The sequence below is a fragment of the Phocoena phocoena genome, chromosome 12, assembly GCF_963924675.1.
Source record: "Phocoena phocoena chromosome 12, mPhoPho1.1, whole genome shotgun sequence".
In the NCBI taxonomy this organism is placed as follows: domain Eukaryota; kingdom Metazoa; phylum Chordata; class Mammalia; order Artiodactyla; family Phocoenidae; genus Phocoena; species Phocoena phocoena.
This window is the reverse complement of record NC_089230.1, coordinates 5,244,532-5,258,481: the sequence shown is the minus strand read 5'-3', so window position 1 is coordinate 5,258,481 and position 13,950 is coordinate 5,244,532. Positions and strand designations below refer to the sequence as shown.

General features: G+C 41.2%; 1 protein-coding gene across 2 annotated transcripts in view; it reads left to right on the top strand.

The window, feature by feature from the left end:
* Nucleotides 1–13,950, top strand: part of PACRG (parkin coregulated) — a 515,599-nt gene that overhangs the window by 480,917 nt on the left and 20,732 nt on the right. Inside the window, exon 10 of one of the 2 annotated variants that reach the window (XM_065888882.1) lies at nt 4,802–4,820. The exons of the other annotated variant lie outside the window; for it this stretch is intronic. Within the exon in view, the coding sequence (XP_065744954.1) occupies nt 4,802–4,820 (19 nt within the window). The remainder of the gene's footprint in view (nt 1–4,801; nt 4,821–13,950) is intronic. 2 annotated transcript variants of the gene reach the window in all.

Genomic DNA, 13,950 nt, shown 5'->3' with positions numbered 1-13,950 from the left:
TTAAAAGATCACATTCAGAATTATAAGGAGTTACAGACACAACTATGCAACTCCTTGAAGTAAATTTAATAAGAAATCTGCAGGAACTCTATGAAAGAAACCATTCAGGAATGTAAAAGACTGGAGTAAATGGAGAGACATTTCCTGGTTGGAGGGACTCGTGTAGCGATGGTCAATGTTTTTGCCCGTCTGGCATCAGGGAACAGGTTTTCTCTGGGGGTCTAGCATTGCCATCACAAGGACTCTAGGTGGGGTGGGACCACTGAGAGGCCCTTCCCACCAGCTAAGAGCTGAGCCTGTGAGCCAAGTCAGGCCAACTGAGCTCGGCTGGGCATTTGAGCTTGACTGAGAGTCCAAAGAACTGAAAATGCTTGGAGGTTATTCTTCCCCATGGCGTGTTCTGAGGGTGTTGTCCTTATTTCACACCACCTCTGTCTGGGGAGAGTTTCCCTAATTCCTGCCTGCTTTCTGAGGTCTGGATCTTCACCTAGGTTGCTGGTTTCTTTGAGTCTACAAGCTACCTCATACTTTTCCAATAAGATCCTTTCATGCTTAAGTTATCTTAAGTTAGCTTTTGCTCCCCATGAGCCAAGAACTTGACTCGTGTTTTAAAGTTTTCTTCATGTGGGCCATACGTAAGCTACTGAAGTCTGTATATTTATTTTTGACTCCACTACTTTATTAACTTCTTTTGCTTATTCAGTTGTTCTCTTGAGTTTTCCAGGTATAAAATATGTATCCTCCCCAAAGTGGCTATTTTGTCTTTCTGATTTTTTTACCTCTAATTTCTTTCTCTCATGTAGTATCATGGGCTGTGTTCTGTAATATAAAGTTAAATAATAGTGATGGTAATAGTGACGGTCAAACTTTAGTGGGAATACTTGTGATATGTCTCCATTAAGTACGATACTTTCTTTTGGATTGAGATAATATATTTTAACTTATAAAAGAAGTATTCCACTCTTTTCTTATTTTGTTTTTATCAATAGTGTGTACTGAATATTATTCAATGCCTTATCAGAATCTTTGGAAATGATCATAAATATTTTTTATTTAATCCTTAATATGATAAATTTTATTAATAGAATCCTTAATAATAAATCATCCTTACGTTTCTGAAATAAAATACATTTGGTAATGATGTATCATTCTTTTAATATGCTTCTGGATTTAGTTTGCTAGTATTTTATTTAAGACTTATGCTTTAATATTAATAAGTGATATTGGTCTGTTGCTTACTTTCTCTACATTTTTTTGTGTTTTGATATAATGTTATACTTCCTCCAGAGAGAAAACTTAGATGTTTCCCATATTTTCACCCTAAGCTCTGGATTAGTGGAATTCTCATGTCTGGGTCTAGTGATTTTTTTTGTTTGGGGGAAGAGTAGCTCTTTGAGAGCCTTTTATACTTCTCCCATAGATATTGTCTTTTTAGATTTTCTATCTCCTCTGGGATCAGTTTTGACAACTTGCATTTTCTTAGAAATCTTTTCAATTTATCCAAATTTCAAATTTATTTGCATGAAGTTGAACAAAGTAATATCCTATGTTTCTTTTAATTCCCTCTATTTTCTGTTACTCTTCACCTCCTGCCCCCCAACCCTGCTTATTATTTCTTAGTCCAACATTCTCCACTTTTTTCTTGATTAGATCAGCTATTGGGTTATATCTTTTATTGAGTCCTTTTTCTTTCAAAAACCATCTTTTGGATTTATTTTGTAGTTCTGCTGTTTTGACTTCCTTGTTAATAAATTCAGTTTTTCCCTTTAAAAATTCTTCTGTTTGTTTTGTTGCTTCTTTCCTAACTTCTTGAGTTAGTTTTTTGTTTTTGATTCTTTATTTTTAATTAATATAAATATTTAAGGTAATGCATCTTTCTCTGAGCATTTTAGCGACCACTTATAGCTTCTGATATGCAGTATTTTTATCATGCTGTTTTCTTTTTACTCTGTAATTTGGGATTGTATTCCTTCTTTGACCCAAAAGTTATTTTTTAAAAATCAAGTTACTTAGTATTTACCTTTGCTTCTGTTAGATATACTTATTTGTCTGTCACTTGATACATCAGCTTCAGATGATGTTCTTTAACCCCAAACTATTGCAAATGAGGCAACCAGCAAATTAATTCTACTTCCCATCTTTTTTCCCCTTCTTCCTCTGATTTTTTGTTAGTTGTATCGTTTCTCCATTGTCGGAGCATTTGATACTTTGCCATCCTAATCCCCACATTGTTTTCATCTTAGTTCTTCAGTAAAATCTGTTCAATACCCAGCACTGATCATGTTTGTCACCTCTGTGCTGAGAATTGCCTTGTAAAGGAGAGAAACAATCTTCCCTAATGTCACATTTTCAAAACTGTCTTTAGCCTTTGTATTTGAAGAGTAGTCTGACTGTATCTAAAATCTCAGACATACTTTATTTCCTCTAGTTTGTATAGATACGTACCTACAGCCTTCCAACCTTGAAAGTAGCTGTGGAGAATTCTGAGACTAACATGAGTTTTCCCCCTTATAAGTGACTTGACCCTTTTGTCTGGCTACCCAATTATTTTTTCTTTATATTTAAAACTCAGTAACATAGGAGATGTCTTGGTGACATAATACACTGGGTCAGATATTCAAGTCACACTCCCAAGAATCAGAGATCTTGCCTCTTTACTAACAATTCAAAGGGTACAAGTAACTTCAAGACACAGGAAAAGCATGAAGTCAAACTATGTAGCTCCCCCAGTCCTTCCTGGAAATGTTAGGATGCACCCTCTTCCAGATTTAACGTTTGAGATTTCCAGAGAATGTGTGGAGAGCATTACTTTCAATCATGAAACATCCCCACTTTATATTCCAGTAACTGATATTTTTCTCCATTATGTTCCCCCTAATAAACACTATCAGGACATCCAGAGTGTGTTTACAAGGACATGTGGTCATTTTTTTCCTCTTTTCCTCCACCCCACACCCCTCACCCCCATCCCCAGGATAGAGAGGTTGGGTTACAGATCCACCCGCTGCTAAGCATTCTGGGTCAGCTTTCCATGACGCATGCCGTGCTCTTCCAGAATATGGGTTCAAGTCTTCCTTTACTTTAATTACAGTTTCTTGAATTAAGTCTTTTAATATTTGTTCTGTTCCAGTGTATTTTCCCTCTGAAAGAGATCCAGTTATGTGTGTTTTAAAAATCTCTATGCCTGTCTTCTCTATCTGTCACTTTATCTCTAGTCATTTAAAATTTTCTATTTTACTTTATTTATTCACAATATTTTGCTCGCGTTTTCTCATTCCTGTTATCTGTGCCTTCCCTGTGTTTTCTGTAGAGCTCTTCTTCTGTGCTTCCTCCAATTTGATCTTCACTTCGAAGATTTTTTTTTTTTTTAACTTCCTTCCTGAGTCCTGGTTTTTACTTCCTCCAGTTGACTTGCTGTCTGTTGCCCAAGATGTTGTGGTTTTGCTCCAGGGGCTCTTTCCATGGTTCTGATCGCTTGTTTATTAGTTTTTATCTACTACATTTTAATGTTAAGTCAGAAGTTCCACCATTCTTGGCATGTTGGAGCCATTGTGTCGTTGAGTGTGTATGAATATTCTTCCTCTAGTGGGTTTCACTGCTACTTCTCATATTTTTTGTTAGAGTACCAATGCTGTGTCAGCTTTTGTTTCAGACTGCTCACTGAGAAGTGTCTTAGACTTTCCAGCTAATTGGAGGATCATCTTGGGAGAGAAGGAGGATCCACTCCACAAAGATAAATTATTCCACCTTATTGAAGTATCTGGGAGGAACTGTTGTCTCTGCTTCCCCAAACTGAATCGATCTAGGAGGGCATCTGCCCTGAGCCTGCCCTCTCGTGGCCTTTGTCCCTTCTCGCCTCCGAGAAGCAGGTGTGGAGGTGTTCTCTGAGGTCTGCCCCTCTACCTGGGCCAGTTGGTTCTTGCTCACGTGTCTTGCTACATGTCCACTCTGCAGAGCTTCTGCCCAATCTCTGTCCTTTACCCCCCAGATCTGGCAGCTCTTGTCCTATGCGTGGTGTAAGTTTGTCACTTTGGTGACGGGGCGCAGTCTATCGCTCCAGAAGATGTATTTTCGCTATTGTTTCCTGAGCTCTGCTACCTGTGGACCATCTCGGTATTCACCCTCACGTGTGGCTTCTGTTGCATGTCCCCAGGCACAGCCCTGCACGGACCTCCTCTGCTTTGGTGGCAGTCCTAACAGTCTTTGAGCTTGCTGTCTAGACCTGTGTCCTGATCTCACTGCACCTTGAGCTGACGGGGGTCACACTGTGTATAACCTATGGCCCCGGGAGCCCCATACTGCACACTAGGCTAATGGTGTGTGAGCAAGGTCAATATTCAGTGAACTCTCACTCTGAGAAGCTGCCACTCTAAAAGGGAAGATATCACCCGTCACATGTGTAACCCCCATTGATGATAAGCAGTGACACCATGAAAAGTAGAGTTGAAATTACTGAGGATGTGGAAGAGAAGTTTTTTCCAGCCAGAGGATCCTGAACATGGGGTCATTTGAACTGAGATGAGAAGGATGGGTAGGAGTTTTACATCTGGAAATAGGACAGGATGATCCAGGCACAGAAACCAGTGCAAGCAGATGTGGGCAAACCCAAGCATGGACAGGTAACCATGCTGAGTCCATTGGATCTGGAGCGAGCGTGGTAGTGAGGTGGGTAGTAGGAAAAACAACCGCGGGACTGAGTGACAACCATCTTTGTCGTCAAGGAAGCCCTTGAGCTCCTAGTGGAAGATTTGAGGCTCTGCTCTAGCCCAGTCAACATGAGTATGTGGAGGGATGGGGACAGCAGGTAGAGGAGTTGACATGTTTGAAACCAGGCCTTAGGAAGTGTAAACTTGCAATACTGTGCAAAGTAGATCGAAAGGTGAGCAAAAGTAAAAACACTGCAGCACAAGGGTTAAAAAAGTAACACTAGCTGAAGATCAAGGTAAATCATTTTTTCTCTTGCTGTGTGAACTCTAGATGGTGTACGTTTAATTTCATTTAATCTCAGAAGTAGAAATCTGTAGCGAGCTCTCTAGAAAATGAACCTTCAAGCTTTTCACTTTGCAGATGAAATTTAAACAGCTTGTATTCAATAATGACCAATTCAAAGCAAAATAAAGTAGTAATAGAATAATGATATGTAATTAAAATACACTGTGTATGAGTCTACATTGAGCCAACCTTTGATGTAGTAAATTAATAGTATAGGGAAAAAATGAGGCCTACCCGATTTTAGCATGGGCATTCCAAATGCAATGAACTTTAACCAATATATTGACAACATTCTTTCCTTTCTTACTAAAATAAAATGTCTTAAATGTTCAAGATAGAATCAGATGCTTATCATGTCCACAAGAAGCAGATCAAGTTTTTCAAGAATGTTTTTAAAATATTGTAGATTAAATCATTAGTAATAAAAGCATTAAATTGAATATTCTGGCAGGATTCTTTTTTTTCTTTAAAAGAATTCATGTTTGGATCACTGGAAGAAAAACATTGCAGTTTTCTTTTTCTCTTTTTTTTTTTTTATTTTTTTTTATTTTTTTTTTTAAACATCTTTATTGGGGTATAATTGCTTTACAATGGTGTGTTAGTTTCTGCTTTATAACAAAGTGAATCAGCTATACATATACATATGTTCCCATATGTCTTCCCTCTTGCGTCTCCCTCCCTCCCACTCTCCCCATCCCACCCTTCCAGGCTGTCACAAAGCACCGAGCTAATATCCCTGTGCCTTGCGGCTGCTTCCCCCCAGCTATCTACCTTACTACGTTTGTTAGTGTGTATATGTCCATGACTCTCTCTCGCCCTGTCAAAACTCACCCCTCCCCCTCCCCATACCCTCAAGTCCGTTCTCCAGTAGGTCTGCGTCTTTATTCCTATCTTACCCCTAGGTTCTTCATGACATTTTTTTCCCTTAAATTCCATATATATGTGTTAGCATACGGTATTTGTCTTTTTCTTTCTGACTTACTTCACTCTGTATGACAGACTCTAGGTCTATCCATCTCATTACAAATAGCTCAATTTCATTTCTTTTTAAGGCTGAATAAAGCTTTTGAATAATGTCAAGACATTTAAAGCAAAGGAACCATGGGGAAAAAATGCCGCCACAGTAGCACTAATCATGAACCCAAGCCTAGGAGGTGACACACGTACTGACTGAATGTACACACAGGCTTGCACCACGTGCAAGAAGTGTTTCTGCCTCCCCCAAACTGGCCCTCTTAGTGCCAAAAAGTTAGAAGCTAAGCAAAGCCCTTGGTCAAGAAATCTCAGCTCAGTGCTGCCCCCTGCTCCTCTGATTTACTATCTACAAAAATACGCATCCCTCTTACCTTTTTACAACAGGAAGTTCATTTCCATAGTTTTGGAATTTGCTATGAGAAGATTCAGAGCATCCAGCTTTCTGTTCTTCCTTTTAGTCACCAAAAGCGATTGGAAGCGGCAATTTCTTTCTGCAAACCCAGCACCAGTTGCCCCCTCTCTGCCCTTCTACAATGCAGGCCTTCCATCGCTGTTGCTACAATGGCCTCACACTTGTACAAATTTGGGTAAATGTGTCCATTTCGGTGATTATTATCAAACAAAAGAAGCTCTTGCCATGCAGTATGAGATGTTTTTCATGACCAAGTCTTGGCATCAGGTACCTTTGTGTATTATAATTCAAAAATCATTTTGATGTTATACACATTGTTATGAGAGAAAATCAAAGTCAAATTTTAGATTAATTTGAAAGATATTTCTTATTTATACCCCATTCATGAATGTGTGTGATATTAATGTAAAGAAACAGTTATAACCTTAAAGAACAGTGTTTGATGATTCTGTTTTGATGATGGATGCATGTTTTGGTGTCTGAATTCTCTAGTCACGTACATAAAACTGATGATTTCCAAAAAGAACTTGACTCAAAGATATGGAAAGTGTGACAAAGGAATTGGCTTTTCTAATTTACAACCAGCAATTACATATCAAAAATTATTGGAAACCAATGGCTAAATAAATGGAACAAAAATATAGGTATGCATTTTGATTGAGATTATATTTTCATACAATATTTCATGTTAGGGTGTCACACAGTGTTATGGATAAATAAGTGTTGGATTTTTTCCAATAAAAATAAATTTAGAGTTTAATAAACAGATGCAGTTTGAATTTTTAAGTGGTTGCAATCCGTTAGAATTATAGGACTGTACAATTGTAAATGACCTTGGGGATTTTCTTGTCCCTCTCTCCATCTTACGTACAAGCTTCAGAGACTTTGCAGCTGGCCCAAGGCCACACAATGAGTGCTGGCTGGACTGAACGGGTCCCAGATCATCAGCTTCCCTAGAGAGGACTCCATCCCAGTCTGCTGTCACAGCCGTCTGTCCCCACAGAGCCCATAGGCGTGCATTTCTTCTCCGCACATGGTGAAAACAGTGGTCAATCAGAGGGAGCCCAGAATTAGGAACCAGGAGATGTGAGGGGTTGTTGGAAAATTGCTCATTAATGTTCTTAGTGTCTTTAATAGATGAATCCAATCTTATTTTAGGTATTTTAAAACCTGGAACAAAACAGTATCGTCATGTAGGTAACATCCTATAATCGCTCTTCCAGTCTCCCGATGGCATTTGAGTTCTGGACATACAGAGCCACCTGCCCCGCCTGTCTCACAGGGACGTGACGGCAGTGTGTCCATGGTCAATTTCATACTCTTACCTCTCCCTCGAAACTTCGTCCTCCCTCAGTGTTCCTTATTAGAGCTAATTCGGTAGCCATCTATCCATTTGGCAGAAATCCCAACATGCCCCACTCTTATTCTATCAATTTTAACTCCAAGTTCTATTTTTTGGTAATTTTCAAAAATATGTCTTCATTTCTCTATCACCCGAGACCAAACTGCTATCACCCCCTTGCCCCTGGACAATGCAATGGCCATCTAAGTTATCCCCCCTCAAATACTGTGCAAATAGTAGCCAAAATATAAAATTAGCTGTGTCACTTGTCTACTTACAACTTTCCTTGGCCTCCTTTTTACCCTCAGAACAAAGGTGGCTACCTTTACGTGGCCCATATCACCTGGTATCACCTGATTCCTGCTTACTTCTCTACCCTCACCTGAAACACCCCCTCCCCTCCTCCAGGTCTACTGGGCTTTCTCAGCTTCTCAACAGGTCAGCTGGCTTCTACCTCAGGGCCTTTGCTCAAACTGTTCACTTTGCCTGTAATCCTTTACACACACACACACACCCCTCTATTCCTCCATCAGGCTTCCCCTGCAGCATCCCAACTCAGGGAGCAGCCCTGACCCTCCACGCCAGGTCAGGTCTGTGTGTCTTACGCTCTCAGCGCCCAGTAGAAGTAATTGTTTATTCAGTGCTTCTCTTCCCAGCTAGACTGAAGCCCCAGGAGGTCAGGGACTGGCTCTTCTGTCAACCACCGTATCCTCAGTTTCTAGCACAATCCTGACACCAAACTGATGGCAGAATCCATCTTTAATTTAATCTTGCCACACGTCAAGGTAGGAGAAGCCAAAGCTTGCCGTGGAGATATCTGTCTGTGAAGCCATTAGGGAGATGCCCAGCCGGAGAGCGAAAGCATAAATAATGTAGGGAAAGAATGCACCAGCTATGATGGGGAAGGAGGAACGACATCCACTCCTGCACAGGCAGAGAGCGGGTACGCCTGTCAGAAAAAGGAGCAGAGCTGTCACAGCCGGCGCTGTGATCAGCTTCCCAGACACTTGGGCCAAGGCGTGATTATGAAGCACACACGATGTGCTGCGATGAATTGCTGTAGGTAGGTGACAGCACCCAGCAAAGAGCATTGCCCACAGTAGGAGCTCCACAAGCCTCTGTCGGTTTGATTTCATTGCCAGCTATAAAGTGAGCCTAGCTCTTTACGCAGGCTGCTGGAAGGAGCAATGACTCAGCACTCCGTCGTATCACCACACTCGTGGCTACTTGTACTGATTTCACCGCTGCATGTGAAGGAAAGTGCTGTGTTACATGGTTCTGTCATGTAAACCACTTTTTAAAATTATTCTTATGTCTATAAGATTATGCATATTTTGGAACATGATCTATCTCTGTGGAAGTGGGGGGGTGAATACAATATTTCACCAGAATAATTGTTCACTGACAATTCATACTATATTACAGTCCGTGTCTTTTGGAATGGATAGGAGTTCATTTTTCAGTGGGTTATAAAATCTTCCAGACTGAATGATAAACTCACATCTGTTACAATTGGCATGGATGATAAAACTGGTGTGAATTGTCCATAACTATTTATTGTCAGGAAATATCAGCATGCATTGCTGTTTTTAGGAAAATAACACGTTTTATTATTGATACATAAAGCAGGACATTTGTGTTTACTACACATAATAACAGTAATGAAATGATATTCTGTAGAATATCAGAGAGGCAGAAACAAAGATAAAATTTGGGGTTCTGAGGTTAGTTTTACAAAAACATCGTAAAAGACCGTGCTTACTAATATGAACCCCTTGAAAGTAGTAAATCTTTAACACAGTCAAGAATTTCAGTTTCAGAATCGGAATTCCACTACAGTTCCTGCCACAGAAAACAGAAGGTTGTCAAAGACCACCTTCTGAATTACTAGTATATCCCCGCCCCTCATTGGCCCCAGAGACAGTGTGAAACTCTGCACTCTGCTCAGTTCCCCGGAGGCCATGCCAGGGTTGACCTGGCCCCTTCTGACAAAGCCCTGTAGGGTTTGTAGTTCCATCCCAGCCGGCTCTGGAGACCCCTTGAGAGTGCTACATTTCTTACATTTTTCTTTCAAATTCTGACTTTCATAAAATCTCCTGAAACGAACACCCAAGCCCTAACAATGTGCACAGATGCTCTTTGGACCCTTGAAATTGAAGTGTTGGAACCAAGGGCGCCAGCCTGTCTTTTGCTGATGTACGAGGTTATTTGTCTCAGCCCTCGGTGCCGCGTGCAGTGTGGAATCCTAGCGCGGCGGGCACGGTTTGGAGCGGTTGAAGATTTTCAGAACGCACTTCAGTAGAACTCTATTTCTTTTGCTTTACTGTTTTCTTAGAAATTAAGGAAATTATTCTGAGAGACTGGGCCTCCAGGTTCTTTCCTTTCTCTTTTCCCCACAGAATTAATATATTTTTCAAATAACACTTATTCGCTATCATTTTTTTTTAGTTTGTTTTTCAGAAAAAGAGGTTTGGCTTGTGATAATGGATAGTGGTAGAACTTCACTGAGATTCTCATGTTTTTTCTTAATTGCAATTTCCTCCTGTGCACTTGAAATTGGAGGGACGCAGAGTGTTTGAAGCGAGCTGTCATCCACTCAGCTTCAGAATGACGCTGAGCTTTCAGTCACAGAGTTTATTATACACTTGGTGGTAAGGAAGGGCCCTTCTACCTCGTGCTGTAAATGCCTGGTGTTCTGTAACCCAAGAACTGAAAGCAGAGCATTGGACCCACAAGAACTCACAGACCTGAGCCCGAGCGGGGCTCTGACCTCTGTCCACTCTGTGATTTTGGACTAATCACTCACAGCTCCTCAGCCTCTGTTTCTCCATCTGTTAATTGAGGATAATAAGATCTATTATGCAGGATTGTTGGGAAAATTAGATTCAATATCTGTAAAGTACACACCACAGAATAAGCACTCCATAACTAATGGCTATTATTAACATTATCTGACATTTGAAATTTATGAGTGTAAACGAATTTGCCTATTATCATCATACCTTTGAGTAGGAACTAATAAAACGAAAAATTCCACGTTACCAGACTTATAATGCTGAATCATTTTATGCAGCTCTTTACCTGAAATTTGAGCATAAAATTCGTTCTTTTTTTAAAAAAATTGATTTATTTATTTTTGGTTGCACTGGGCCTTTGTTGCTGCGCACGGACTTTCTCTAGTTGCGGCGAGCGGGGGCTACTCTTCGTTGCAGTGGCTTCTCTTGTTGCAGAGCTCCGGCTCTAGGCGTGCGGGTTGCAGTAGTTGTGGCACGTGGGCTCAGTAGTTGTGGCTCGCGGGCTCTAGAGCGCAGGCTTAGTAGTTGTGGTGCACGGGCTTAGTTGCTCTGCAGCATGTGGGATCTTCCCGGACCAGGGCTCGAACCCATGTCCCCTGCATTGGCTGGTGGATTCTTAACCACTGTGCCACCAAGGAAGCCCTCATTCTTGATTATCTAAGAAAAATAATACAGAGTACTTTTTAATCACAAAATAACTAATCCATTACACCAAACATTTGTGAATGATTTTTCCCAATTACCTTCCCAGAATACACAGAGAACAAAAATTAGCTTTGTATAATATCTAAAATAACTACAATTTGGTGGGTATGTATAAAGCAAAAATCATCAAATGCATTCTAAAGAGAAATACAAGCGAATTTAGGACTCTCTGTTCTTTGGGGGTGATTTATTCAGCGGCTTCCCTTCATTAGAGCAATTAACTGTGAATTACCATAGTGAAGATCAGAAGACCGTGGCCAGTAAAGTTGGAACCAAATGATAAAAGCAGCCCCTCCATCAGGGAGGACAGGCATCGAGGTCAGCCCGAAGCCATTGCGATGTTCGACTACGGCATGCAGATGGGAGGCTGAGAATGGTCTCGGGAAACCAGGCTCATGCTGACCCACTTGAAATTCTCTGTGCTGGTGTCTGCCCCATTTGTGCAGATGCCGAGTTCTGCCATGGGCTGACCTCTGGGTCAGGGCCTGCTGTTTGTCCAGAGTACTTGCCTGTACTTTGATTTTGTTTGTTTGTTCTAATTTACTGACTTACCTGATTTGGCATTAGAGGCATGAGGACCAAATCTGTTAAAAGATGTCTTTCTTTATGTGGTTCCCTTTCCTAAGTACTTCCAAAGCACTCTGATTAAGGACATTACAGATTGTAAGCGTCATTACAGGTTTAGTCTTGAGTCCGTTTTTCTTTTGTAAATATCGCTTAATTTTTCCATTGACTTCGTCAATCTTTCTTTTTAGAAATGATTTTAGTTTTTTGACTACTTAAGATTATATTTGAAGTAGAATTAAATGAAAGTTAAGAAAGCCTTATAATTAATCTAGTTCCTCAATGTTGTCCTGTTAAATAACTCCCTGCTGACACCAGTCCAAATGCCAACAATGATAACGTGTCAGTTAAGGTGACACCACCAGGTACCATACACTCACTGCCATTTCTCCCACCTAGTACTAGTCCAGGGAGGAAGTTACTATGACCCCTTTTTACCCAAGAGGAAATGAAGATCAACAGAGTTAAGAGACTTACCCGTCAAGTTCCGTGCGCGTGGACCGACTGCTCTCAACCTTTATCACGCTGCCTCCATCTTCCTGAGACGACCCACGCCCACACGTCAGTGCTCATCCTCACTCTGTGCCAGCTCCGGATTCACTTAATTCACACACACACACACACACACACACACACACACACACAGCAATCGTCAAATGACTGTCTTAATGGGTTTAGGTTATATTCAAAATCTATTTTTGGGGAGAAAATTTTCCAAGGCACCAAAAATGTTATATAAGCTCTCAAATGTTAAAGCTATTGCTGTCCCTTTCGTTGGTCTGTGAAAATGTAGTAAAATAACCCCAGACTGCCCAGTGGGAAGAAGCAGGCCCGGAGCTCCACCCCGTGCCCAGCCCCAAACCCCACCCCGCACCCCCGCGCCGAGCCTGCCCCCGGCCGGACCCGGCCGCCTGGTTCATTCACCAAGAGAACTTGGGCGAGTCGTTTCATTTCTCTGACAGTTGCCAAAGCTCTAAATAAGGATGCTAATAACAATAGCACCTGCCTCACAGTTTTGTTGTAAAGGTTAAACAAAGTAATATATTTAAGCTCAGCTCAGCACCTGGCAATAGCAAACACCCAACACATGTTAGCATTGTTACTACTATGATGTCATGGCTCAAGGGGAGAGCACTCAGCAGGGGCCTTCCACGCGAAGCTCACTTATAAATCGAGCTACATTAAATGAAGTAAGATCCACACGCGCTTAACCATGAATCCAAGGTCAGGGAGAGGACGGCACTCTGCCGGGTGTGGTTGTATTCCTCGGGCCTCCTCTGTGCCTCTGATCTACCTCTTTGGTCCTCTCCTTTCCTGATCCAGGATTCTTAAGCGGACGGTTTTTCCACCACATGCGAACACTGACTTCCCTTCTAGGAGTCACTGACTGATCATTTCACTCAAATCCCTGCGTCCCTATAGCCTCACTTCCGGTGGCTTCTCCCCGGGTCCTGCTCCAGCTGCAGAGGACCCCTCTGCTTGCCAGCTTTGACCCTGCCCTACATCCCACTAATCCAGCGATAGAGGTGCTGCAGAGGGCCAGACACCCTTCCATCCTGAAGCAGTATTACTCCTTCATATTTATTTTTCCAACAAACATTTTCTTTAACACCTACTGTATTAAGAGAGACACTATAGAGGATTCAAATACGGTTCCCATCTTCAATGAGCCTAATTCTTACCAATGAGATATTTTCACAATTCCTGTAAAATGAGTTTCTTGGTGATAAGGGTGGTAAGAGAAGCATAAACACCTTGTAAATGATTAAAGGAAAGAAAAATGTCTTCTGACTTTGTGTGATCAGGAAAGTCTTCATAGATAGAATGACCCTTATAGATTTTTCTAAGCAGAGGTGGGGAAGAAAATCCAGCATGAAGGAGTGGCATGAGGAAAGTTGAGACGGTGGGCAGTTCCTTACTCTTGTTTGGGGATAACAACTGTCATTTGACTGGAGCCTAATGTTCCTATGGGAGAAGACTGGAAGATAAGGATTGGCCTCAAGCCCATTAAAAAGGGCTTAATGCCAGGCCAAGGAAGCTGGAATTTATTCAACAGATAATGGTAAATTTCTGAATGTTTTCATCAGAAAACATGCAACACAAGCTGAATTAATGAAGGTTTAATTAGGTGGTTGTAAAGGATGAATTTGAGGGGGTAGAAAGAA